The sequence below is a fragment of the Pseudopipra pipra genome, chromosome 16 (assembly GCF_036250125.1).
Source record: "Pseudopipra pipra isolate bDixPip1 chromosome 16, bDixPip1.hap1, whole genome shotgun sequence".
Taxonomy (NCBI): domain Eukaryota; kingdom Metazoa; phylum Chordata; class Aves; order Passeriformes; family Pipridae; genus Pseudopipra; species Pseudopipra pipra.
Genome location: NC_087564.1, coordinates 12,886,178 through 12,912,608, shown reverse-complemented (window position 1 = coordinate 12,912,608; position 26,431 = coordinate 12,886,178). Strand labels below are relative to the sequence as shown.

General features: G+C 43.8%; 2 protein-coding genes across 5 annotated transcripts in view; one reads left to right on the top strand and one right to left on the bottom strand.

Annotated features, from left to right (window-relative positions):
• The window catches only part of RADIL (Rap associating with DIL domain), a 227,949-nt gene extending 217,138 nt beyond the window's left edge, over nucleotides 1–10,811 (top strand). Inside the window, exon 17 of the mRNA XM_064673198.1 lies at nucleotides 10,802–10,811. The gene's annotated coding sequence lies outside the window, so the exon portion shown is untranslated. The remainder of the gene's footprint in view (nucleotides 1–10,801) is intronic.
• Nucleotides 1–26,431, bottom strand: part of SDK1 (sidekick cell adhesion molecule 1) — a 395,504-nt gene that overhangs the window by 42,080 nt on the left and 326,993 nt on the right. For 2 of the 4 annotated variants that reach the window (XM_064673195.1, XM_064673194.1), the window contains exons 30-36: nucleotides 24,043–24,237; nucleotides 19,815–20,016; nucleotides 17,850–17,953; nucleotides 15,751–15,821; nucleotides 10,987–11,122; nucleotides 9,056–9,115; nucleotides 6,943–7,044 (exon numbers count right to left, since the gene is read on the bottom strand). In XM_064673195.1, the coding sequence (XP_064529265.1) occupies nucleotides 6,943–7,044; nucleotides 9,056–9,115; nucleotides 10,987–11,122; nucleotides 15,751–15,821; nucleotides 17,850–17,953; nucleotides 19,815–20,016; nucleotides 24,043–24,237 (870 nt within the window). Of the gene's footprint in view, nucleotides 1–6,942; nucleotides 7,045–9,055; nucleotides 9,116–10,986; nucleotides 11,123–15,750; nucleotides 15,822–17,849; nucleotides 17,954–19,814; nucleotides 20,017–24,042; nucleotides 24,238–25,564; nucleotides 25,697–26,431 lie in introns of those variants that run through there. The other 2 variants (XM_064673197.1, XM_064673196.1) reach the window with 2 other exon arrangements.

Here is a 26,431-nt window from a genome sequence, read left to right as displayed (position 1 = left end):
CTGCTGCTCCCACCAACTGCAGCACTAAGCCAGGAGCTCTCGTGATGGATTTGGGTAGGGACAGTCTGTCTGTCTTGGGCTACGGTCAGCAATGAGAACCCACATCAAACTGTTGGGGTTGTGAGATGAAAGTTCATCATCTGAGCAAAACACCGCATGGCAACCGCAGCCCAGCACCTCCCACCCCAGCGACTGTCGTGGCAGGGAGAAGCGAGTGCAGTTGATCAAAAACTGGTGATGTTTTTGTTTGGACAGAAACATCTTTCCTACACTCAGACGTGATAAAAAGAGGCAATTAGACCCGAGCTAAGCAGGAGCTGCCGTACTGCATAAAGCATTGTGCTGTACCAAAGGCTGCTTATGACCAATATTAACAACTTAATGAGCTGTTAATGAGGCGCGCATTCAGCTTTTACTTGCAGCATGAAAACATTGCAAATCATTTTAGGGAGCTTCTGGATTGTCAATGGAGAATTAAAGATGTCAAATAAGCCCATCAAATCTATGTCTCAATCTGGACACTGCTTTCCAGTGCATTCGCTTAAAATTCCTTCTCCTATATGGTAGAATAACTTGCTTTGACAGCAGTACGACGCTCAGACTTTGCTTCCTTCTGCCTTGACATTAGATTTCAGTCCCCAGAGAGCTGCAGGGATGTCTTTTTGACATGTTGACATTAAGGACACTTCTTCCACAGACTCACACTGGCATGGGTTTACTTTCTGTCTTGCCATTGTAAGAGCAGCGACGGAGCTAAGCTACCAAATCTGGAAGTCTAATTAGGAAACCTTTGCAATCATCAGTAAACAGATTAAGAATGTAAAATTACCCTTAAAAAAAATAGCCAGTTTGAGTAGGAAAGGGAGCCAAGGTTTATAGAGAAAATTCATTTCCATAACTCCCCAGCGTTGCAGCAATACCAGTAACACACAAGCAATGCTCTAATGTGGGCACACTTTAGTTTGTTAATTTTTACTGTCCTGTCACAGCCCTGTAGGATTAAATCCTGCAGCCAAGTGCCATCTACAATGCTGTTGCCTCCAGTGGAGCTGCATTGATGGGAACAACAAATCCAAGTTGGACTTGTTGCAGATAAGCCCCAAGTGGAACCTGGAGAAGTTTAAAATCCACCAAGAAATACTGATGTGATGTATCCTGCTCTCAGAAATGGAATGCTGTTGGGATACAGGCATATGGGTTCCCAAGAGAAACTGGAAAGAGGTTACTTTTCCAATCCAAAAAGGAAATGTCTCACCAATTTTTTTTCCATGTCCATCTTCCTACAGTTTTCCTTTCTTGCTCCGCTCTGACTTTACTCTCTCTTTTAGCCCATTGTTGGAGAACACAGCTTGGATCTTTAACTCCAAGCTCAGAGACGACCTTCTCCTTCCTTAGGGAGAAAGTGGGGACAGGATGACAACCCAGTGTTGCTCCTGGAGCAGGGCATCCCCAGGACGACTTGGGTAAAGCTCATTCGGAACTGAGCATGACACTGGAACAGCTCTGCAGGTTCTTTAGGTTTAAAGGGGAGGTGAAAAGGACAATTAGTTTCAAACACTCAGCCATCCTCCAAAAGTAGCCTTTTGCTCATGTCCAGAGGTGTCAGCAATTAAAAGGCAAATTCTGTAACATTTCAAAGGCTTAGTGCTTTTAAAGGGCCAAGGAAGTTCAATCCCTTTGTTTAAAGTTTGAGCAAGTGAAACCAGTAATTTATTTACTATGCTACTTCCCAATAGCTTCCCTCCATCCCCTTTTGTTTATGAAGGGAAGATACTGTCCCTGGGCTGACAGGTTTTAGACTGCTGCAATGTGAAATGGCCACGATAATCCTTCCCTTCCCTTCTCCAGTGGCATCTGGGATGGAACTGCCCACCCAGCTCTTGCAGCTGTGCCAGCAGCAACGTGCTCCATATCTGCATAGGCACAGTCAGCCCACGTGTCCCACACAGATAGGAGAAAACAGCCACGGGGCCACGGCAGCTGATTGAAGCTGCCAGCTCTAATGCGCTGAAATGCTGTCATTCCTCTCCCAGGCTGTTAACAAGGAGGCACAGGGGACTGCTCTGCACAGCATCTCCTCTGCTGTGTTTGGGGCAGGGAAGGAGATAAAGCTGCTGTGCTGTAAGAGAAAGGGCTGCCCAAGGTAGTGCTGGGGGACCCCCCTTCTGCAGAAAGCGACCTCCGATGGGGAGGTGGCACCACGTGGGGTGTTTTGAGTGAACACATCAAAGAGTGAGGCCAGCAGAGATGAAAACACCCAAGGACAAGGCAGCCTTGTTCTGCCAACCTTCTCTGCCATTACTAAAGAGACAGAGGGACATTGCCCCAGCACAGATAACCAGGTAAGGAGGAACAAGAGCTCTGTGCTAGAAACAGTTTATGAAGGGGAACCAAGTACCTGGAGTCAAGTCTTTGCTTCCTTACAAGTGTTCTTTGTTCTTATCATGGCTTCCTCCCTCAATTTAGCCTTCTCTTTCCCAAACCTAATTCACTATTTTTAGTCTTGGAGCTTTGCAGATGGTCTCTGTTTCTTGACTGCAAAATGCTGGAGATAGTCAGGCAGAGCCAAGTGCTTCCCCTGACATTACTGGCAGAGCAGATCTTCCCTCCCTGTGTCAGCTACAGGTGAACAAAATGAATTTTGTGAAGTTCATGAACACCTGTGGAGCTGCAGACAGGAGGGCAGATGAAAATAATTGCAGATAACAGGAAGAAATTTGCTTTGGTGTCTGCTAGCTTTGCACCAAGAGGTAGATTCAGCTTTTCAAGACACCCCTTTCTCCCATTCCTGTTCCTTTCCAAGCTACAGTTTCACTTGGAAGAAAGTGAGAAGGCCAGGAGACTTTCTCTGAAAGATGATGGTACAACAAAGGCGACATTTCAATGGGGGACGTGTAAAGAAAGGGATCTGCCTCCCACCTCCTTTTACTCCTTGCCTTTTCCATCATAGAACCAACTCTCAGGGATCATCATTAAAAAGAACAACAATAACAACCCAGCCCCATCAGTTCTTGTGAATTCTGAAGGTCACCAATATCACCATCAGTTATAATGACACACATCACTCCCCTCTTCACACAAATGGGTTTACAACCTGTTTAAAGGCTAGTGCCTCTTGGAGTACTTCACCCCTTCTGCCACCTCCTCTTTCCACACACATATTCTACTCCAGCAGCAGCTGCTGGAAGAAATGATCAGTTCCATTATTTCTCATGAAAACATCTTTGCAGTATATGGGAGAAGCACCGAAGGCTGCAGGCTCGCTAGCACAGGATTTGTATTGCCACCTTTTATTTCATTCACCTTCCCAAATTAGGTGAAGCACGGCTGCCCCAAACCTGTGATTTCTGTTTAATTAAAATGCAGGTAGTGGAGTCTCCAGAACTCCAGAGCCCACCACACAATCAGGTAGTGACAGCAACCTGGTAGAATAATGCTCTTGATATAGTGGCTGCTCTAACAGAGTCTTAATTTCAGTCGGGCAGAACAGCACCTCTGGTAGCAGCTGCGTTTCGGGCTGGGATGAATATCAGTACCCAGCCTCTCGCTGAACACTCACTGCCTTCCCAATCAAAGCCAGCATCCCTGACAGCTGAACTGTTAAATGAATTAACAAGGCAAAAAGGGGGCTTGCCAGCGGGGCTGCGACTCCCTTCCTAATTTCTGCAAGTGGTGGCTTTCAATTTTTCTGTCATTTGTCAGGAGATGCACATGGTTCCCTAATGAGCAGGGCAGAGCTGCAGCCAGCTCGAAAAAGGCAGCGTTAGAGGATCTTCTGGTCCGTGGAGGAGAGGGAGCCAGATGCTCGAGGCAGGTGGGGGAAGGACATGGGCTCTGTTCAGACTGAACAGGCAGCGCGTCCTTCCAGCTGCACTGAGCTCAAGGACTCGCAGCCTGCTCTCCCAACACGGGGAAGAACTGCTCTCCACACCACACTGCTCTCCACACTCCACACCAGTGAGCTTTGCCAACATCCAGGCAGAACTCAAAATGGAGCCTTTGGTGAGGCTTTGATCTTGTGGGCTGCTATAAAAAGGTTTTGCCCTACCTGTAGAATAAAAAAAAACAAAAACACCGCCAAAAAAACCCCCCAAATATCCACACCACTTGCATTCAGCTTCCCTATTCCCCAGGCAAGTCAGGATATGGAGTTCTGTTACTCACACCTGGCCCATTGCCTGCCAGCAGGTTGTTCTCTCCCAAAACTTCCACCTGCCCATCAGTCAGAGGCAAGGAAGAACAGAGCACTCAGGCTGCCCGAAGAGGATGTTCTTTTGGCTGGGGTACAGCTCAACAGCACTTAAAGGCTGGAGAGAAACTCCCCATTTGGGTATTTTTTGCTCATCTAATTGAAAAAATTTGCAGAAGGTTGGTTTTCATGGCTGTTTCTTCTCCAAGTTTTTCAGGTAGATCTATTGCCTGCTGGAATTTTTATTACAAAAATCCAGATACAATGATAAGAAAATTTTCAAATCTAACAGGGGAAAGCACCAGAAGGATGGAAGGAATCACAGATACTTCTCCTTCTACATCACTCATCTGGCTGCACCAGACATAGAAGCTGAACAGCACATCAACCACTAGCAACATCAATACCCAAGGGAAATGGGGATTTTGACTGAGCTGGCCTAAGCCCAGCACATTTCCCCAAAGGCATGTGCTGTATATTCCTTTTTACGACCAAGAGAGGAATGTTCTTGCACCTCCCAGAATTACTGCAACACCTGTGGCAGAATGAAGCACCATTTAACAGCACTGGGACATCAGTTATCTAGGAGCTTCAGACCAGGGACTGGTCACCTTCAGTCACTTTGTGCCCAGTGCTATGCCTGTGTCAGCACTTGTTGTTTACTGGGAAGCTTTTCTCTGTTTTTAACCTGGATGCTTCATTGCTGGAGTTGAGCAGGCCCATTTTTTCCCCAGCTAGCTGCTTAACTGCCTTTACCATGGGTAAGAACATTGAGCAAACAATAACAACAAAAACTTGTATTTCCACAGCACACTTTGACTCAAAGGTGTCACAAATCAATTTAAAACTTAAATTGCAGTACCAGCTCCAATCACTTTACTCACAGTATAAATCACAGCCAGTTCTGGAGGTGGAAGAGGCAGTTATATAACAAAGCATAATAACTTCACACAACAGGAGTGAAAATCGGCAGGAAGATCCTACATTCATCATTTCTACCACATGAACCTGGACTGTCCCTCACCATAAGTAAATTCAGCAACTGTAAAACACCATCCAACTCATGCTACAACTTCAGGTACACCAGTCCTGCCTGTGAAAGGAGTCCTAGATATCATGCAATGGTTTGGGTTGGAAAGGACCTTAAAGCCCATCTAGTTCCAAATCCCTGCCATGGGCAGGGGCACCTGCCACTGGACACTTGGGAGTTATGTAAATATCTCAGTTTCTTCTCAAGTTTATCTCCCCCCATTGCCCTGTTCCCTGAGTTATGATAAGGAAGACCCAGACAGTGGGATTAAAAGACATGACATAACAGCATTTCCTTCTTTTCCCCAGCTGATTTTCCGTGCTGTGTACATGTGTTTAAGTGCAGGCACTGGCTCCATTTGCAGCAGTGAGATATTTAGCTCTGAAACAAAAATGTATTTTGAAGCCAGATACAGTTGGCTCCACTTGGGACTTTCTTTGCTGCAGTTGCAGAAGTAAGTTGGAGCAGCAGCAAACTAGAAAAAAATGTAAATATTGCCAGCTGTCTCTCCAGAACCAGGCTGCTCTGATTAATTTATGATGTTTTCAAAGAAAGATGGTGAATGTTACACCATATTTGAAATGAAAAGGTTAAGTAGAGTTTAAAAAAAATATGCTTTTACTTACTTTTGAGCAATAGAATATTTAATGGCTAATAATGAAATGAATTAGTGCTGGGTTTGATAGCTTCTACCTCCCACAGCCCTGAGACAGAGGAACAAAAGTGTAACCAGACCCGTTCTCGGCAGCAGGCTGAACAACAGGAGGGTGTGTGCTGCCTCTTCTTGTTCTGAGCTTCAAAAGATGCTGCTGCAGAAGCTGATACCATAACTAACAACTATTTCGGTGCCAGCCTCTCTCCAGCTGGGGTCACCATAAATACGGCCCTGCCGCCAGGGCTGTGAGGAAGACATCAGCTACTGCAGTCCTGCCCTTCCCAACTGGAGTTACTGAGAGAACAGACTCAGCTGTGGGTTATCTGGGCTCTGCAAAACCACCCAGAGAAATGTCTACTTAACTGTTTCGTCCTGATTTCCACCTCCAGCCTTCCACTGGAGGGATTTTAAAATGATCAAGTTACGATTCATAATGGACTCGTGCACTAAATCCACAGTAAGCAAAGGCATGAACAGACCATGACCAGTGACCATCAGCCACTGACCCCTCAGGTTCTCAAGGGGCTGGATGGTACAACAGAATCTGCATGTTTCAGAGAGAGACCTTTATCTGTGCCTCCAAAGCCAGCATTAAACTGGACACAGTGTCTTCTTGCTTCAAGAGCATAAAAATACAGCCAGGTGTGGTGCAAGGCAATGTCTCTACACGGCAAGTTATAAAATAAAAGAACCAGCTTTCCAAGTCTCCCTTGTTTTGTAGTTTTGTTTCTTTTCCCTTGTGGCTTTCCTGTGCTCCACTTTTCACTTCTTCAACTTGAGTCAATTTTTCCCTCAAGCTAATTTGGTATGAACAGCCATCCTCCTGCAACTCCAAAAATATTTCCTTTTCTTTCTTTCAGATGCCCTTTCTCCCCTTGTTCGTGCAGACCAACTGGCTTTCCAATGGCAAGAAGCTGTCAGTGCCAACCTATTCCAGGAGGCTACAAAAACTGTTTGTGTTTTCAAATCATCCCCTTCATGGGCAAATATTAAATATTATCTAGAGAATATTAAAACATGCTGGTACTTTAAAAAAAAATAAAATCAACCAATTTTCCTTTTACTTACCTGCTTCACCCACAAACACTTCCACTGGTGTGCTGGTAGGGCTCTCACCAATGACATTGTATGCTGTCATTAGTACTTCATATCTCTTGTATTTTTTCAACTCTGAAAAAGTAAAATATTATATATTAATATTCTATCTTATCATTTATACTATATTACAGATATTTTTAAGACTCCAAGACCTCTTCATCACCATACTTCTCTCTTGGGACACACAGCAATAGAACAGTACAACAGTGCAATGTACTCCATCCTTCCTTAATTCATGGCAGGATTTGAATAATTATGAAAGGTATTTGTGTTGAAAAGGTAGGATTTTCCAGTGCTTCCTCACAGTGTTGCTCCAGTAAGAGGAATAAGGATTCCTCCTGGAATATACCCATTCCTGATGAATATTTAGCTAGAGGAGCATCTCTAGGTCATTCTTAAGGACAGAAAATGGCTTTGCATGTCAACATATGGGCTCCTTTCCATCTCTACTGGTAGGAAAGAGCTGCAAGCCTTTGCCTGATCCCAGGGATGTTCATGTAGGGAGGCATTTGGCAACTGTGCTGCTCAAAAATGCCTCAGGTGAAGCAGGGTGCAGAGGAAAAACTGCAGTGGGGCATCTGGAGTCCCATTCCAAGTACTCCATGGGGATCTTTCTCCTTCAGCGTGACCACAGCCTGACCATCAACCACAAAGAGAAAGAAGAATTTGAAGGCTGGACTCCGTTTGGCCACCAGGCACCAAATTCCTTTGCTGACACAGAGAAACTACTCTGCCAGATGAGGCAGGAGAGTGAGAGAAGCGTGAAAAAATCTAGAAAACCCAGTTGTATGCGGGTAATTAACTGATGCAAACGAGGGTGGAGTAGAATCACGTCAACGTCATTAGGGGAGGCAGCGCCTGAGCAGTTTCAGATTTTGCATTTTCAGGATGAAAGAATCAATCCTAACAGATATATTTATCATCTACAATATTTAACAGGGAGATTAGAGTAAGAGGGCAATCAATAATATAAATTGCCCTATTTAAATGAAGTTTGAATTAAGACACGCATGGCCAGGGGTCCAAATTTCTCCCTTTGCCAATAATTTTCCCTGCTATCTATGAATCAGAGAGTCCCCTTAACTCGGTGGCTGACAGTATGCCATTGGTTTGGTAAGGTTCAATGAGCCTAATTATATAAGTTTGTCTAATTTCAGTTTCATAGAAGTGTTTACAAGAGTTGTGCTCCCATATCTGACTCTGAGTCCAGCATCATTCCCCAGTCTCGGGCATACTGAAAATGATATTTGATACATCCCTAATTTTTTGATGCAATACCACTAAACTCAGATGGACTGCAAAATATGTAGCAAGGAAATCAGCAGTAATGGAGCTAAGTTCATAAACAAACAAAAAGTAGTAGGATATATAGGATATAGTCGTGGGCAGCTTGTACAGTGAAACTTTATTTTCTGCCATGAAAAGCCACAAGGGAGATTTTAGTGTTAACTGGATGTGGAAGAAAATGGAACACATGAGAGTTCATGCATGCAACTTTCAGTGGGGATAGGGCTTCATGTTTTTGTTTTTTTTTTTTAGCCCATCACAATCTGTGACTCAAAAGCCTTGGGCAAAACCTATCTAGTGAACCATCATCACCACAAAGCAACTTGCCTTTTAACTCTGTCGAATGTTATTTTATTCATTTCCAATTGAAAACACCTCTGGAGATGCACATAAATTCATTGGGCCCTCTCTAAACTGGCCTCGTACTCCATGGAATGCCTGAGCATCGCAGTGCTTGAATCATAGAACTAATGATGTGATACAGCTAAGCTCACATGGACTGCAAAATATGTAGCAAGCAAATCAAAATTCATTTAGCATCAGCAATACTGGGTTGTTACAGTCAATAATGTTTTACCTTCCCAGCAGCCACGTTTTTACAACAGCTACCTACTTGCATCATCCATGTCTCTTGGCATAGGGAAAGCAAAGGCTTAAAGAAAAAGAAACTGGAGAAAGCAGAATCATTAATCTGTGTTGATTTCTGCTGGATCCACTGAGGAGAGCCATAGGAGTTTGCCTACAGTGTATTTTGAACCATTACAAAGAGTCTCATCTAAAGGCAATGTGCACTTACGTGTTAATTCATACGTCGTTAATGCAGAGCTGCTGTTCACTGTCTTGAAGCTGCTTTGGGCTATTCAGGGTAAGCAAAGCAGAAAGCTTGTTACAGTGCAAGGAAATAGTTATTGCAAATGATGTACAGCAGAGACAGAGGCAAATGAGGCAGCACACCCATACACAGTTTAAGCTGCAGGACTATACCTTGAAGGGCAATAAAATCACATCACTCTCTCGTAACACATCAAAAGCGCCTCGCTCACACGGGGCTGTTTCATTTCCTCCTCAAACAGAGGAACTCGCAAATACACAACACAAAAATGTTCTGACTTTTAGATTAAACAGAACAAATGAGGAAAAAACCAAACGATTTCTAAGGGGGAAAACTCTCAATGGTGCATTACATCCTGATTTCTCAAGATGCAAAATTCAAAACCTGAAGAGCTGCAGGGGAAAGACCTGGAACGTGGGCCAGAGAGTGAACACTTACATTAGGACAGCACCTGTTTCTTTAAGTGTGAGTTAGATTTCCCACAGTTTCACTTAAAGAATTCAATATTCCTGCTGTGAGTGAATTGTAATAAGATGCTAAGCTGTGCAAAACTGCGGGTCAGTGAGGAACAGAGGTGTTCTAAGGTGAGAATTATGAGGAGAAAGAGGGAAATTTATCTGAAAATACACTTGTCTCCACCCCTTTCTCTCTCTCTCTCTTGACTCCCTGGAGAGGTACAGCTTGTTTTTTCAACTCTACAGCTATTAGGAACATTGCTGCAGGGCCAGGAGAGAAGAGGGAAAAGAGGAAACCGGCTGGTTTCACAGGCTCCCTGGCTTGTGAGAGCATCCAAAATCATTACTTCATGATAATGTATACAGTCATTCAGCTTTTGTCTGGGAAAATCCCTTATGCACCTATAAGAGCTTTACATCTCTACTCTGTCCTGGTTAAAACTGCACAGCCTGAGAAATCTCATTAGCACTGACCATGTAAGTGAGGTCACAGTTAGGTGCTTACGTTATATTTAAAGCATCCACTTCTCCCAGACCCTCACAAAAATTCACTCTTGCTTTTGTAGAAATCACTTTTATGGGTTCAGGGTTCATGGAAGATGATGTAAGATATTAAAACAGTCTCACTCAGCCCTATTCTGCTGCTCTTGGAGTATTATCTTATTGTGAATATTCCACTGCCATCAAACATGACAAAAGCTGGTCCCTCCGTGAGCACATCTCATTGCTGGACCATATCTTTCAGGCTCCTGAGTGATCACATCTCTGCCTTCCATCACCTTATTCTGCCTATTCTTCCCTCTGATTTCCTTTTTAGTCTTTGTCTAAAAAGCCTTTTCATTTTTCTATTATTCCTCTCCCTCTCCACCTTCTTTCCATGTGAGCCATAAATCCTAGTGACTAACATGGAAAGCATGCATCTAAAAATTCTTGCTCATCCTTACTGTTTTCTTCTAAAATATGGACAAGAGCTTTGAAATCGTAAAAATTCTATTTAAAAATTCTCCTCAGCTGTTTTCTTACACAGTAAAAAGAAAAACAAAATGCCAATTATAAAAACTATTGAAAAAATAGCGAGAAAGAAAAAAGTTGCCAGCTGAGGAAAATGAAGCGTCTTTCTTTTGTCTAATGGTAGAACAAAGTATACCAGAGTAATCATGAACTGGAAGTAGTGAAAAGCAGGAAATCAGAGGATATCTGGGGGACAGACCATCAATTCCAGCATGCTGGCAGAGATTAGCACGGACCATGACAGTGCTGATCACACAGGATTTACTTGCATTTTTCAACATCTTCACCCTGATTGTGTAAAACCTGAATTATCCCCAGCACTCTTAGACTTATGTGTTACTTCCATGGGGCAAGAGGGCTTATAGTGTCTGGTGTAATGACAGATTACCATTCTGGGATATTTTAGGGGCCAAACTATAGTAGGCTTACGTGTGAGCTCTGCTCGTAAAGCTGAAGGGTTCTGGATGTTTTTGGATTCTCTTCCAGGTCCAGTGTCATAATCCAGCTCCCGATAGTAGATCCGGTATCCCAACAGCAAACCATTCAGACTCTCCACTTTGGGTGGCTGAAAAACATTCATGTTCAGAACACGCTTGTTAAGATGTGCATTGCAACAAACATCCATCACCACGGGCAGCAGCTGACACAGGCCCTGTGTGAAGGGGGACAGTGCTCTGGTGAAAACAGACATTAATAATGTGCAGGGTGGAAGGCTGTGTAATTTGAAAAACACAAGTTAAAGGCAACTGTGATGACTTCCCTCAGCTGTGGCCATTACAAAATCCACACCCGATGTACTCCACTAAGAGCCAAGCTCCTTTCCTTCTTGCTCCACTGAAACTTGTGGAAACTTGTGGGTGATAAAGAGTATAAATAAGCATGTTCCTGGAAATGCAGGTTGTCAGCCACCAACAGTGGAACAGCCAAACAGTATTTCACTTCTTCTAAGATGAAAAGAAGCAGATTGTTTTGTTAAAGACAGAATTCCTTTAGTGGGTATTTTCCTTGGGGACTGATCATAGGGCATTCTTCATTTGGCATTATTTTACTGAAAGACTGATGAGAAAATAAAAAGGAATTGGTTTGTTCTGGCTTTAATTAGGAAGATGAAACTAGGTCTAATAATAACCTCGTAAAAACATTTAGAGAGCAGTCACGGTGTGATGGGCTCTGGTGTGTTCCACACGTCCACTCCCACAGAAAAACCCAGGTCTCCTCCATAACAGCTCTGAGCAATTTGGCCACGGGCTGGCTCAGACATGAGATTTTTTTCTTCAGCAACATGCTGGGAGATGCTCAAAGACATAATACCTCAGCAAGGCTTCTTCAGCAGCCCCTCACATCCTCCTTCAGATACAGATACACAGCCAGTACACTGAAAAGGAGATTTTTGTCTGAGTGGCTTGCTTAAATAGAGACAAGCAAAGGGATTCTTCATGTTTGGGAAAAAAATTACTTTCATGAGCCTAATACAGGCTAAGAACTGCAGAGAAGAAAAGATGCCCTGAGCCATTTATCTTCTAAAGATTCTTGTACTGAAATTTAAGGGGCTGAAACTATAAATGAAAAGGATTTTAATGATGATCTCGCCTCTAATCCAGAAAGATCCCTGCCAGCCTTGAGAACTTTACTAAGGAAAAGCCTTCTGTCCATTGTGTAAAAATTAACCGCTGGTATGAAATGCTGTGACAATAGAAGGTAATACCACATGTAATTTTAATGAAGAAAGTAAGGACATTTTTACAGGAAAGGAGGAAGATCCTTGGTAATAACTTGGCTTTCTGCCTCCAGAGATGACAAGAATTTTCCATTACTCCATTACAATGGCAAGAGGGGAGAGACAACTGTCCTGTCTCGGAGCAAAGGACTTTGCTTTGGGTGAGGGCTGAAGGACTTAAGTACAGAGACTGCAGTTCATGGAAATGAAAAAAAGAAAATTATGTGAATCAGAGTATAAGGAACATACACAGCCACCAGGAAAAGGAGCAGAAGCTGCGCCTGCAAGAAGCCACCTTCTTTTGCAGTTGTCCTGCACAGAGCCTGCTGAAAGCAACCCAAATCATCCCAAGACTTCATTGTTCTTCCTCTGCATGATTGGAGATCTTTTATTCATCATTGTTTCATGCTTGTTATTGTTCTCCAGTCTTTGGAGAAGCTCTGACCACCTTTCACTACTATTTAGCATCTGCATTACAGGATGATTCTGTGAACGCAGGATTGTGAGGGAACTCAGGAATCATCCGGACTGGGACCTCACCACTGCAGAGGCCCACCTGCCTAAAGTCCCTTTCGCCAAGAGAGCAACCTCCACCTGAAAACAAGCTGATTTTTCTGCTTTCCAGTATTCCTGTTGGAAAGTTGTTTCAAGCCTCACTACTTGGGTGGTTAGAAACCCTCATTTAATTTCTAATCTAAATAATTCATAGCTAGTTTCTAACCATTTGTTCCTGTGCTAACATTGCCTTTTGGGTTAAATTGTTCTTCTCCCTGTGGGGTGTTTACTCCTGTGATGTATTTTAGAAAGGGCAATCATATTCCCTCTACGACTACATTTTACAAGGCAAATAAATCAAGCTCTTGTACAACAGCCTTTCCCAGTCTCAGACTGAGCCCCTTGTCCAAGGGACTAAGCAAATAGACCAAAGTGCCTTCTCCAGAGCTGCCCAGTGACGTTATGGCTCACAGACCAGCTGAAACGCTCTCCTGTGCAAGGAGATGAGATGTGGTTTAATGGAAATTACTAGTATCTCTCTCCTGATCTTTTCTCTTTTCCAATCTTTTGACTCCTCTGTTTTGTTTTCTATGTTATACTGAAGTTGCTTTAGCCCTGATGGTGCCCTTACAGAGAAGGGCTCCACAGCACAGCAGTGGCCTTGCCCCACTCTGACTTCTCCCATTTTAACTACTAATAATCTTTTTTAAATTAAAGAAAAAACGTTGAGATGGAATATCCTACAGAACCTTAGAAGGAAAACCTTGCTGAAGCTGAGAAAGACTGCTATTGCCTGCCCTGCCATGTAACTGCTTAACAGGTAAAGCTTAAATTCTCTTTACAGTCTGACACTGATTTGTTCATAGCAAACAATGCTTTTCTATGCTATCATGTGATTCTCCATTTTTTTCTTCCTTGAAATTTGAGACAGGAAAGCTCAGAAAATAAATGGTTTGCAAACTGTCTTTCTCCTTGCATTGAAATGAAGATTCTTTCCTGAAAAGGGTACTCTGATAAAAGGTCAGGTCTTCCCCTTCCTATCTGTCTTCCATGGACAAAACTCTGCTTTTGATGTAATGGATTATTTAGGATTTTGTAGGAAGGCCTGAGGGATCTGCTGAAATAGGTAAAATGATTATGAGTGGCAGCCCATAATGTTGCACAGAAGTAAGAGAAATATTTTTGTGCTGTTTAAAAATAAATAAAAAAAAAAGACCAAAATGTAAGTTTGAATAATTGTTCTCTCTAAGGTAGAAGCAGAACAGTACATGATCCTGATGTTAAGTGTAACATCCTCCAGAACATTTGAAATAACCTTGCATTATTGATACAACAGACCTCCATGGAAATTACTTATTTTCTTCCTCCTCTAAATTTAAAAATAACGGACTGATTGGACCAAGCAGCTGAAAGCCCAGATAGTGCATCTAGAGTTTGTTTTGTGAATTATTAACAGAGCTCAAAGTTAAAAATTTAGCTTTGCTTAGAAACCCACTCTCCCATTAAGCTTGACTGCTGTTTGCAGTTTACATTATTTCCTTGACACTGCTGTGAAACTTCCTCTTAATTGGTGGCTATTGTGGGACTTGAAGACTTTTGTTTATTTGAAAAATATAGTATGGTTGAATTACCAGGACCTATTAATACACATGTAGTAATGACATGTAATCGCCCACAACTCCCTTGAGATGGCTCTGGCACAACAACCCCATTTCATTTTCATGAAATAAAAAGCATCCAATTACCTAAACAACCACCTATTTCACATTAACCACACACCAATAATCAGTCAACTGGGGGAATGTTTATTTCCCTGGCCCATCCTGCCTCACATCCTCTTTGTCCTCTCTTTCTATACCTTTCTTTCCTTCGCTGTGGGCTGTAGTTGTAGGTGGGGAGGCAGATTCACATCCCTCCCTAATTCCTTTGGTAAAACTGCTCAACATGTCTCCTATTTGCTCAACATGCTGTAAGCAATGTTGTTGCTCAGGATTATGCTGGTGAATTCGGGCCAGTCACCCAGGAGCACAGCCAGGCATATTTTTAAAGTGCTGCTGCGCAGCAATAAACAGACCCTCGTACACATATTTTTCTTCCAAAAATGAAAGGAGTCCCATCTGTACTGTAAACGCATATGTACATTTTTCACAATAATGCAATCTGTCCAAAGTTATCCTTATTATGTGTGGGGGACATTGTCTTGGGAGCAGGGTGGGCAGAGGCTTTCCAGGATAGGTTATGGATAACATGCAGTACCCCACTGGGTTCCCTCTATTAATGCCCACTCTGCAAAAAGAAGCCTCAGGCACCGGGTCACAAAATGTTCCTGCATCGCCCAGGAGGCCAGGATTGAGAGATAAAAGGAGGCAGAGGAAATGCCAATATAAAATGCAGACTTGGCATGAATAGTTCCCCGTCCAGCTCAGAGGGATCATGGAGAGCTCAAACTTTCTTTCTTTCTGTTCTCTGAAGAAGTCTCGATTTTTCTCTCTCGAAGAGCCAAAAGGGCACCTGGAGTTCCTCAGAGGTATGAATGGGATCTCAGGCACTGATCTCAGGCTTCTGATCATTTCAGCAGCAGGAGGAGGACAGACATGATGTGAACCAAAAGGAGCCTTTTGATTACCTGATTTTACCGCCGCTGCACTCCATGGAATGTTTTCCATGTAAAGATGCACATCTATCAATATCAACAAAAGGACAGGAGAATCTGACAAGTAATGACCTTGGACATGGTTACAGAAACTCCTTTACCTCCCAAACTTCTCATGGGGCAAAAAGTAAAAGCAACTGTCAGAAATTTTCATCCATCACTAAAATCTATGCTAGGTCAGGAAAATAAGGAAGTAGCTGCAGTCCTTAAACTTTACTACAATAGTTCCAGCTCAGGAAAATGTCCCTGGCAATGTACCATTAAGGTCAACAAGTCAAAGCAACCAAAAATCTGTTCCAGAAATATCACATTTTTTCATTTTACCTACCTGCCACTGCACAAGGACAGAGGAAGTCGTGTGGGGAGTCACTAACACAGAACTAGGTGGTTCATCTGGAACTAAACGAGAGAAAAATGAAACAAAAAGAGTTATGGCAAAAGGGTGGAAAAGAGGCAGCTTTTATTTCTCAGATTCTCCTTCTTCACTGCTGAAGAAAATCTTCCATCCCAACTGCTACGTGGTGGGTCTCAAAAGCAGTGTGGTGGATATGGATATTGGAACCTGGGCAGAAGCCAGGCACTTCTCCTACATCCCTTGCTCTACCTGTGGCCTTGGCAGCTTGAGCAGGAACAAGAAAAGCTGAGGGCATAAACCTGAAGGAAACTGCAGCAGCCAGTGCTCACAAACCACTGGGTGCTCATTTGAAAGGAAGTTAAACCAGCTGCGTGAGGGCTCCAAAGTGTGAGCAAACTGCTCCCAGATTCTTCATGAGATTTATGCCACAGTTGGGGCAAGCCCATCTCCTATTTAGGAGTCTGTGTCAAATAGTCACATATTATTCTAGTTAGGGCAGCTTGATTTACCACAGGTTAACCCCTTCCTGTGCCCATGGCCTGTAGCACATACAGGCACCACAGCAGCTCAAACACAGGAGGCAAAGGCTTATCAGGAACTGATAGCCCTCCACAGCACAATGCTCTGGTGGCAGCACCGGGTCTGCTCAGCAGAATAAATGTTGAGTTTGTTGAGGAGGTGAGAAGCTTTCACAGCGTTTCCCCATTGCATTGTGAGGAGGCCAAGCACAACTCTGGATTCACTGTAGCTAAATTCAAAGAGAATTTAAAATAAAACTTTAAATTCTGAAACAGTGAGTCAGTGCTGCCTCATTAGCGCAGTCACAGCCCGCACCGATCCCGCAGCGGCTGCGCAGGAAGGTGGCAGGAAGGATGCCATTAAAAGGCTGCTTGGCACATTGCTCAGGTGTTACATGGGTTCTTGTTTAGCTTCGGATACTCCTGAGCAGTGTCCTCTCTTTTTCTGATTTCAAGATCACAGTCTTTAAACACTGCTTTGCAAAATGGTTTCCTGCTTTTATATCTCGGTGTCCTCACTCCTTGCTCTGTAAGAAATCCTGAAGAATTTCTAGCACCATGTATATAGAACCATAAAATCGTTCATGTTGGAAAAGACCTCTAAGATGATTGAGTCCAACCATTAAGTCAGCACTTCCAAGTTCACCACTGAACCACATCCCCTAGACATCTTTTAAATCCTTCCAGGGATGGTGACTCCACCACTGCCCTGGGCAGCCAATTCCAGTGCTTGACAACCCCTTCAGTGAAGACTTTTCCCTAATATCCAATCTAAGCCTCCCCTGGTGCAACCTGAGGCCATTTCCTCATGTCCTGTCACTTGTTACTTGGGAGAAGAGATCGATCCCCACCTCACAACACCCATATATATATTTATATATGTATGTATCCCAGTATTACTCAATTTTCCAGGGTAACAGTACATACTGATGCTTTTTCATACTTTGCAGAGTTCCTTTCTCCATTTAAGACATCAGAGCTACTTCTGCATTCAGGCATCGACTTTATACAATCAAGGAATTAGAAGCTGATCTCTAAGGCTAAAAATAAAAGCCTTGTCAATGTCATTCACAGTTTATTAGTCCTGATCTGCAGGATTAAATGCTCATGTTTCCAGGAGCTTCATACTCTTTCTTACTTATACCTCAGCAATTTTGCCTTACTGCAGACTGATGTGGATTGTGAGGGAAAACAACTGAAGAAACTTCTTCAAATGTATGCAAGGTTCTACATTTATTTTTAATGATCTCTTGTAAATTATTCAATTTCTGCAAAGATAATGGTTAGTGCAGAGTTTGGAAGCCAATCAAACGAAGTTTAATTCCATTTTGAGACTCCTGAAAGTATGATTCATTGTCAGAGGGCACAGCAGGACACTTGAGGCTGCCTGTTAATTCAGCCATATCTCATGCTACCTGTATCAGATCCTATGAACAAACCTGCATCGGCTGTTGATTTTCACTGCACAGTCCCAGTGGAAATCACATTGCAGTGGGTCCAGCAGACCCAGGAGCCCTGGGAAGTGCCCACCCCGTGGAGGTCCTCCTGCCTTACCATCCTGCAGCGTCGTGACCGCCTCTGTCTCCGCGCTGAAGTCGCTGTCCCCGATGTCGTTGGTTGCCTTCACTCGCAGCTTGTAAGAGGTGAATGGGTTCAAGCTGTGGAACGTAAAAAATAAGGCTGAGGGATGAAACCTCCCCACATCACCACAACTTGCCTCTACAGAGAACCTGCCCATTGCCAACCAAAGTCATTCAGCAGTTTGTCTCTTCTCCCCATTGCCTTTTCTCTGAGGCCTCCCCCAGCTTCCTCGTGATGTGGGGGTGTTTGCACCCCTGCTGCCATCAGCATCTTCTCAGATGTCCACTGGCCTCAGTTCCCAAAAACACTCCTGGATTCACCACAGAACTGGGTGCCAGAAAACAGACGTGAAGCTGCAACTCATAGAGCAGCCTATGGATGGGGCTTGTTGGGAAGGACAAGCTGTGCTGTTATTCAAGTTCTGCATGGCTGTGCAAAACCTGGCTTTCAAGGTGCTTTGCTGAGATATCCTCAAAACTGATCCTCAGAGCATGGAGGGGGATTACAGGTGGAGGCAGGTAACATGCCCAGGGTTGGCCAGTGCACAGCAGGCACTGGAATTCAGAGCATCAGCCTCCTGACTAATCCCTTACACCACACCACTTGATCAGTGCATTTTGTTCCTACTGAATTTCAAATTAATGCTATTACCTGGATTATTTAATAAAGACAGCAACAACAGGTTCCCTGCAGCTCTTTTATCTATGTGGGGCTTTAAGATATGCAAAGAGTGATTTCCAGCTGACACAACCTTCACAGAGATGCTTCTGTCTTGGCTTGGCAGGGGAAGGTGAGGGGGAGGCTGCCTTTGGAGTCACAGGCAGAGGCTTGAAATGCAGAGCTGTAACTTACAGGGGATTTAGCTAATTAATTGGTAGTGTCTAGCCATCCGCTGGCAGATGTAACACTGACTGCAAACCCAAGTAAAGTTACTTGTAAGGAATGATTAAACATCAAGGATAATGCATCCTGATGGGCAGCACTCTCACATCTACGACTCTTCCGGACTTCCACAGGAAAATGCTTTTAGCAAGGAGCAGAAGAAATCTCTTTAAGCAGTGCCACCCTATTAGGACACCATTACTTACCTATAGCAACTTGAATAACGTGAATCATTGTTTCCAATCTTTTGTTTTCAGTCACGTCAATGCCAAGTCTAAATGACATAGATGGCTGCCTTATTTTTACAGGTTTTGACTGGAAATGTGCTGGCACAGGACCAGTGAGCTGTCATATACCATAGCCACTGCTGCTTTTATAACTGGCTTGAAAAATCTGTATCTGAATGATTTGAATACTTGATTCTCCTAAAGCTCACGGCTTTTTAGAAATAATCAGATTTGTACCAGCTCGTCAACAGAGGAAATGGACAGCAAAACAAGTACCTGCTCATAGACATTCAATTACTTTTGCCAATGTTACAAGGACTTTAATTACACTAGCATTGCTGAAGATATAATGAAGCCTGAATAACAAAGTTTAAACATTCCGATGCTATCTATAAACTTCAGTATGGAAAATACAGATAAAAATGGCTCTCATTTCATCTGGAAAAGCTTATATAGAGATAATTGCAATGCAGCATTCAGAGTGGATTTTAACATCAGTCAGTATTGAAAGGATTTTTAACTAGTTGTATTTTACAGAGCACTGTGTAGCTACATATGATTTAGCCTGAGTGGTGTTATCTGCGGTGCTGAGCTTCCAGGAAGGGCTTCAAAAAGATGCACTGCAGTCCAACTTTAATTAGATTTATTGCGTGACCTTCAGCAAATCTCTCAACTGCTGTTCATAACACCACCTCTAAAATGGGAGCAGTGACCTCACTTAACCTCTCTCCCTCCCAAGAAGACTGTCAAGCTGAGCGATGCTCGTTTTGGTTTCCCAGCTCTTGGGAAAGTGTGGGAATTTCTATGGTAGCCTGGGATCATATGGTACCTTTCAATAATGCAGGACGTCGCCTCGTGGCTGATGGAAGAGGAGTAGGTTTGCCAGTCTCCACTGGGCAGTTCTCGCACTTGGACTGTAAAATATCGGATCGGTGAAGATCCATCACTTCCAGGGACCCACTTCAGCAGCAGACTCCGTGAGGACACGTCGCTCTGGGGGGTCATCACCTGCCTGGGAGGTGCTGGTCGTTCTGCAATTAAACCATAATTCGGTGCTGCTTTGAGAGGAAATTCCAGACAACATAAAATGTGACAGCCTGATCAGATTTTCATAGTGGTAATGCCACAGGAGACTGAACTTTTGGATTTGCCCCATGAAGTATACAACCATCCCATTCCTTAACCTTCTTCTGCAAAGAGGAGCACTAAAACTGACTCTTATCTCCCTGCATCAAAGGTCAGCATTGAATATACACCTTCCTAGCAGTGAACCTCAAACTTGAGGGGGGTCTTGGTCTGGAAGGTCAAGGAATAATCACTAGGACTGGCAATCAAGCAAAGCAAGGCAATCTTTACTGAAACTCAGCTGTGCTTCTGTCTGCAGTTGCTCTTTTGAAGGAATTTGCCTATAAATTAGCTCACTTTTTAACCTATTCTTACTCCTTTGTACCAGAGACTTTGTTCTCTCTGTGCTATGTAGCATCCTCTTCCCCCAGCTGCTGCCCAGTCGAGGCACAAAGGAGAGAAAGGGATGAGCTGGAACAGGCTGTTGTGTTGCAGAGTCCAAGCACACACAGCTGATACTGAATTCCTGCACCAGCCCTCTCTGGCAAGGATCTGGGAACCATCAGCAGCTCCTGGTGCTGCTGCTTCCAAACCCCAGCCTGGAGCTAGTGGGGAGCTGGGGCTGGAGCACCTGCAGCAGGTCACTTCCAGAGCTTCCCAGCTCTTCCCTTTGTACCTACTAACCTTGAACCTGCAAAGTCAAATCAGCCTGTGCTGAGGGAGATCCCTCCAGAGTAATTACCAGCACACCTCTGAGATGAGCAGGGAATGGTAATGCAGGTGTAAGCATGCCAGTCCCCAACTGTTTCATTACAGATCTCCTTTCCCGTCACCGCATCTCAGCACTCCATCGATTTCAATAGAGAAACTCTATAGAGTGAGGAATAATTGTTTAATTGTTTATCATGAAGATTATTGATTCTGATTAAAATGTGTGGCATGTAATAAAGCAAAAATTGATTGGAGACACCGCAGTGACTTGCTTTTGAGAAGCAATTCAATTCAACTTCATCAGCACTTGTTTCCATAAACACACCTCTGCCTGCCTGGTTCCTCACAGCTCCATATGGCAAGCACTTCATTTCCCTGCCACCGCCTAAAACCATTTCCTGTGTGTTCTGGCATTTCTCTGCAGCCTGCTCCTGCTGACATCAGTGCCCAAAGACTTGTAAGCTATTAGCTGGAGGAAGCCCTGGGTGCCAGCAGCCTGCGAGCCGCAGTACAACGCAAAAGGTCAGTGCCTTACACTGACAGGCTGAGACAGGTATGCAGGTTATTCCATCCAAGGAAGTGAGTGTCATGCAGGGATTTTATAAACTCTGCTGATATGCTTTGCTGTTGTGGGCAGGTCAGATCTTGCAGTCAGTCTCCCACGGCTCAGTTTCCTTCCGCTGCTAATGGGAGATCTTAAAATCTTCTGTGTTGCAAGATATATTCCCTGACTGTTTGTACAAAACCATTAGTATAAAGAGTTTATTTATGGGAGTTTAGCCACAAGCAAATGCTAAGGTGAGCTGTTTGTGCAGGAATGTAAGGCTTGACTGTACCAGTCTACATGACTCTATGGACTACTTTTAATTTCTTGCTACATTTACATTTTCTGACTCAGTTCTGCCCTGAACACTGGTGTTGATTATTCTGAAGTATCACTGTGTAGATACAAAGCACTGCAGCAGAACCTCTGGAGAACACAGCCACAATATAATTTGGGATCTATAAATTACAGGTATCATTGTAAAATGTAAAAAATTGTATTTTCCTTATCCAAGGAATTTACAAGGACACGAGTGACCAATTTTGCTAATTTTCAAGGGACTTTTTTGTGTCTGTCTACCTCAGTATCGAGGACTACAAGGATATCAAATGCATTTTTATTAATGGAAGTAAAATATCTTTTTACTCTAGGATATTCACTGTCATATATACAAGTTTTGGGTTGATTTCTTGTTAGCAGAATAGCTGCACTGGATAAATTTCTTTATCACCCCCTTATATTGTTCTTGCTGATGTGAGAATACACATTCTTCTCCCTACACTTTATACAGTTAACTCTTGGTTCCATAGCATGTGTAGAGACTCAGCAGAGCTGTCCATCAAAAAGAGAAAGGGTTCATACTATACTATGACTTGCCTTCTCAAGATAACCCTAAAGCACTGATAGCAAGAAGGGATCATTGTTCCCACAGCAGAGCCGGGAGTTCTGACTTGAGCTATTGTGTATCCTCGTGCAAGGTCTGGGAAATTTGAGCACATTTTATTGAGAAGGAGAGGCTCTGAGCTTTGAGACTCCACTTTATTTGGCACGGTGGGTTTTTTTGAAGCTTCCACATGCTGGACTTTGAACTTCCCCTTTGACAGCAATCAGACAGGGGTGGAAGAAACCTTGAGCAGATAAATCTCTTTGACGGACAGTATCTTTAGCAGAGGCATTCTCAGGTTTCAAATACAGCTCCAGAGGTTCTCTCTCTGAGGACTGCACTGTTATGCACTGAGAAGGCTGCACATGACCTAGAGGGCTATGCCAGTGGGAATTTTAACTCCAACCACACAGGCCAGAAGTAGTTGAAATGCACCTCACAGGTTCTTGCTGCTGGTGGTTGAGCATCAGACCAACGCCCTCTCTTCTTAGAAGTGTTAGAGGAAAACAACAGGGAAGACACTGCGGACAAATAAAATGGGAAATCCTTACTCTTGCCCTAAATGATTTGCAAGGTGTAGAAAGGACTTTAAACAAAAGATTACTTAGTAGGCACACTTTAAGAACTAAAAGTAAATGTAACTGGTTGTATTATAGTGCAAGAATGGGGCAAGAACTAAGACCAGGCCCAGAAGCACATGTAAAAGTTCTAACAACAGTTGAAAGACATCTGAGGAGGTCTGCCCTGGTGACCTGCTGAAGTGTGCTTCTCTCTGAGCAGTGATTTTTATAAATCACACAAGCTGCATGGTTTTGACTTTTGAGTGAGTAGTTTTCTTAAAGATCAATATCCAGACAGCACAATGGGTCAGAGCAGCACGTCACGCAAAACCCAGGGATGCTGGTAAAGTTACCCTGGCTGCTTTTGACTTTGTCAGCTCAAGGGACCAGATACATCCTTTGCATATGGTGCAAGACCAGAGGAAAACCCATCCTCCTGTTCTCCACCAACATATTCACCAAAATATCCTCTTTTAGCTCTGAATTAAAAAAAAAAAAAACAGAAACAAACCTTCGTGAACAAGTAGAAAATGCAATTTTTCTATCTGGCAGCTCTGTTCTAAAACTGGAAGAAGGAGCAATTACTTGAGCCAAAGCATTAAAAACAAGCAATGATGCAGAGCAGATCCTGTAATACCTTACACGTCTTTCACATTTTGATACGTTTGGTATCTCAGCATCTGGTTTCATTTATAGACATGTATAAATGCTGACTTCAGGCAGATTCCCTTCAGAACAGAATTTGACCAGAGATGCAGATTGCAAACAACCATTTTACGGCTGATGGAAGAAACAGAAAAGGTCTGGGCAATCCAGATGCAAACGCTCTGCTCGAGCGTGTGGCAGTGAAAGGCCAGAGTAATTACAGACACATTAGGTCAGGGCTGAGGTACAATGGAGGAGCTGTGGAGAAATTCTGCAACACCACTGCCTCTCATTTTGCGTTCCTTAATCAATATAATTCATCCATCACTTACTTTCTTAAGACTGCAATCTTTCTAGAAAACGAGAGAGCTGAAAAAAAGCCATCTGACTGCAAAAGGAGGCTGCATATGGCCAATATAGCAGCTGATGGAAAAATCAATTCCAACAGCCCGGCAGGTTAGAAGAACTGTGCCTCATAAAAGTCTGTCTTGCTTTCTCAAATCATGATGTTGCTATGGTTTGGGGCAGGTTTATGGGGTGAGAAGGAGGAGGTGTACAGGCTGTGGGCTGTTATTAAAACTCCCCTAAGCACAGCTCAGGCTCCCAGGCAGGCACGGGAAGGCTCTCAACCCGCGGCTGGAAGCATTACCTCGTTTTTCGGTGGTGATCACCGTGGCTTCCAGGGGCTCCCCCCAGCCCTGCCTGGTCTTGGCAGATGTCCTGAAGATGTAGGCTGACTCCGGGGTGAGGTCTGTGGCCGTGAACTGCCGCACTGTCGAGCCGACCTCCACCGTGGTGAACTTGTTGGGGCTGCTGCTGGCCAGGCGATAGGCGACCTGGTACCCTGCAAGCACAGCACCAGCCAGAGAGGGGGAAAGGGTGAGCTGCTTTTACTAGCAGGGACAAAAGAGCACCAGAACTATTAGTTTATCATAATTACTTATCTGAGATCAGAAGAAAGTAATTTACTTCCTTTGCTGTTGTAAAACTCTGCTCTACAGCAGATGCCATATGCTACAAGGGAAATCACACACGGCGGTGCTCACAAGGGCCTACTGAACGTAACTGCCACAAAACCCATTTCACATTCCATCCTTTATACCAACAAGATGCAAAAACAGTTTAATCTTTCCTGAGCATACTGGTACCTTTTGGAAATCAAAGGAACAAACAGAGCTGGTGCAATATGTCACCTGGTTGAGGCGGTTCAAGGCAACACTCCAGTTTCATCTTTCCACCCCAGCACACGTGTGCATGTGTGTGCACCCACACTCAGGGGTTGTTCTGCCCTCTCACAGTTTCAGCACTGGCTCGAACTCAAGGTTCTCCAGCTGCAGCTCCAGCAGCTGGATTGCCCAAACTGTGCAGTCTTATCAACCAGTCAAGGCTTGTTCCTCCTTTCTGCATTTGCTTTTTCCCCAGCTCTCCCACGCCCCTGCAACTGTGCACTGGGGCCAGAACTGCCAATAAACCCACCCTTCTTCTGTCATTCAACACCGCTGCCCTTGCCCACAGTCCAAGGAGCAGCCTGCAAGCTGTGTGGTCCTGCTTCATCCATGCAGCTCTCAATAGTCAATTCTGCTGATGATGCCTGTGAGTGATAAGCCCCGTTCCACCCTGTCTGACAATCAGGAGCTCATAGTTTAGCCCGTGTTATTAATGACTCGACTGTGCAAGGAGGGCTTCCAGGGTTCTCACGCACCACTAAGCAACAACCATCCCCCAAAGAGGGTCTGCCAAATGTTCAAATCCATTCTGTAAACCCAGCAATTGAATCAGGCTCTCACTTGTGGAGCTCGGTGGTAACTTCCAGTCCAGCAGCTGACTTCCAAAATCAATTAATACCAGAACCGATGCAGGGTTTTATTGCCTGAGCTGAATGTATGATTAAACGCTTCATGGAGTTAAACAGGGCAGAGGGCAGCCAACAAATCCAAATCAAACCAGCTGAAAACAAAACAGTCATGACAGAGTTCTGCCAACCCTCTGCTCGTCTTGCGAATGACAAAAGGGATCCGCAGCACCTGAGCCATCCCTTTCTCACGGAATTAATATCCCAGCTAGAGTTTGAACTCCCACCACATTTTGGCTGTAACAAGACCAAGGAGAGCCAAACCCGGCATGCTTCATTCAGGAAGGCCAGTGCATGAAATCTGAGGGCTTTATCTTACCTATAGCTATTAGACAAAACTCAGGGACATTTATTTCCCACTGTGAATATGCAACAATTGCCACGTGCCCAGAGTTCCTGCAGCCCCTGGAATGAATGCCACTGGCGTGTGGTGCCACTCTATCATAAACAGTGGAATTTAATTGGGATACAGATGGTATTAATTTTGTTGTGCTGACTCTCACAGTGCCACTGACAACGCACCACTGCATCCTTGTCCTTTCTTCTCTGGCAGGTGCTTGGGGACGTGGGGCAACAGCCATTGCTGCTTCACATGGAACAATTTGATTGCACCAACACTTTAATAATGTTTTAACTTGGTCAGCCCTGCAGTGGTTAGTCTGTTGGACTTAATGATCTTTGTAGGTCCCTTCCAACTGAAATAGTCTATTCTAATGTAATAAGAAAAAAAGTGGCCTGACTTTTCAGAGCTCCTGAGCATGCTTAGATCCCAGCAAAGTCTGAGGGTCTTACCCTTTCAGCATTTCATTTTTCTACCTCCAAATTACCTCCTTTTATCCATGGGACTAGCTCTTCCATTACTGGTCCAATATATTCCACTGAAGTATTTCTGTGCCTTTAATACTGTAATATTTTGATCTTTTTTAAAGTCTACAGAAAGACAGAGAGCAATGGGGAGAAGGAACTGATACATATGATCTTTTTTGTTTATACGGATGTGAAGAATGTGGGAGTGAAAACCCCAGTGCAGAATCTTAACAAGGAGGAAAAACAGTCAAAGAAAAGCACTGGGGAAATTTTTACAGCAGCAGGAAAGATGAAGGGAGAAGCAACTAAGATGGCTAAAGAAGCTTGATAAAGGGACATAAGACGTAAAGAATAAGACCTGGAGGGAAACAGAGAATAT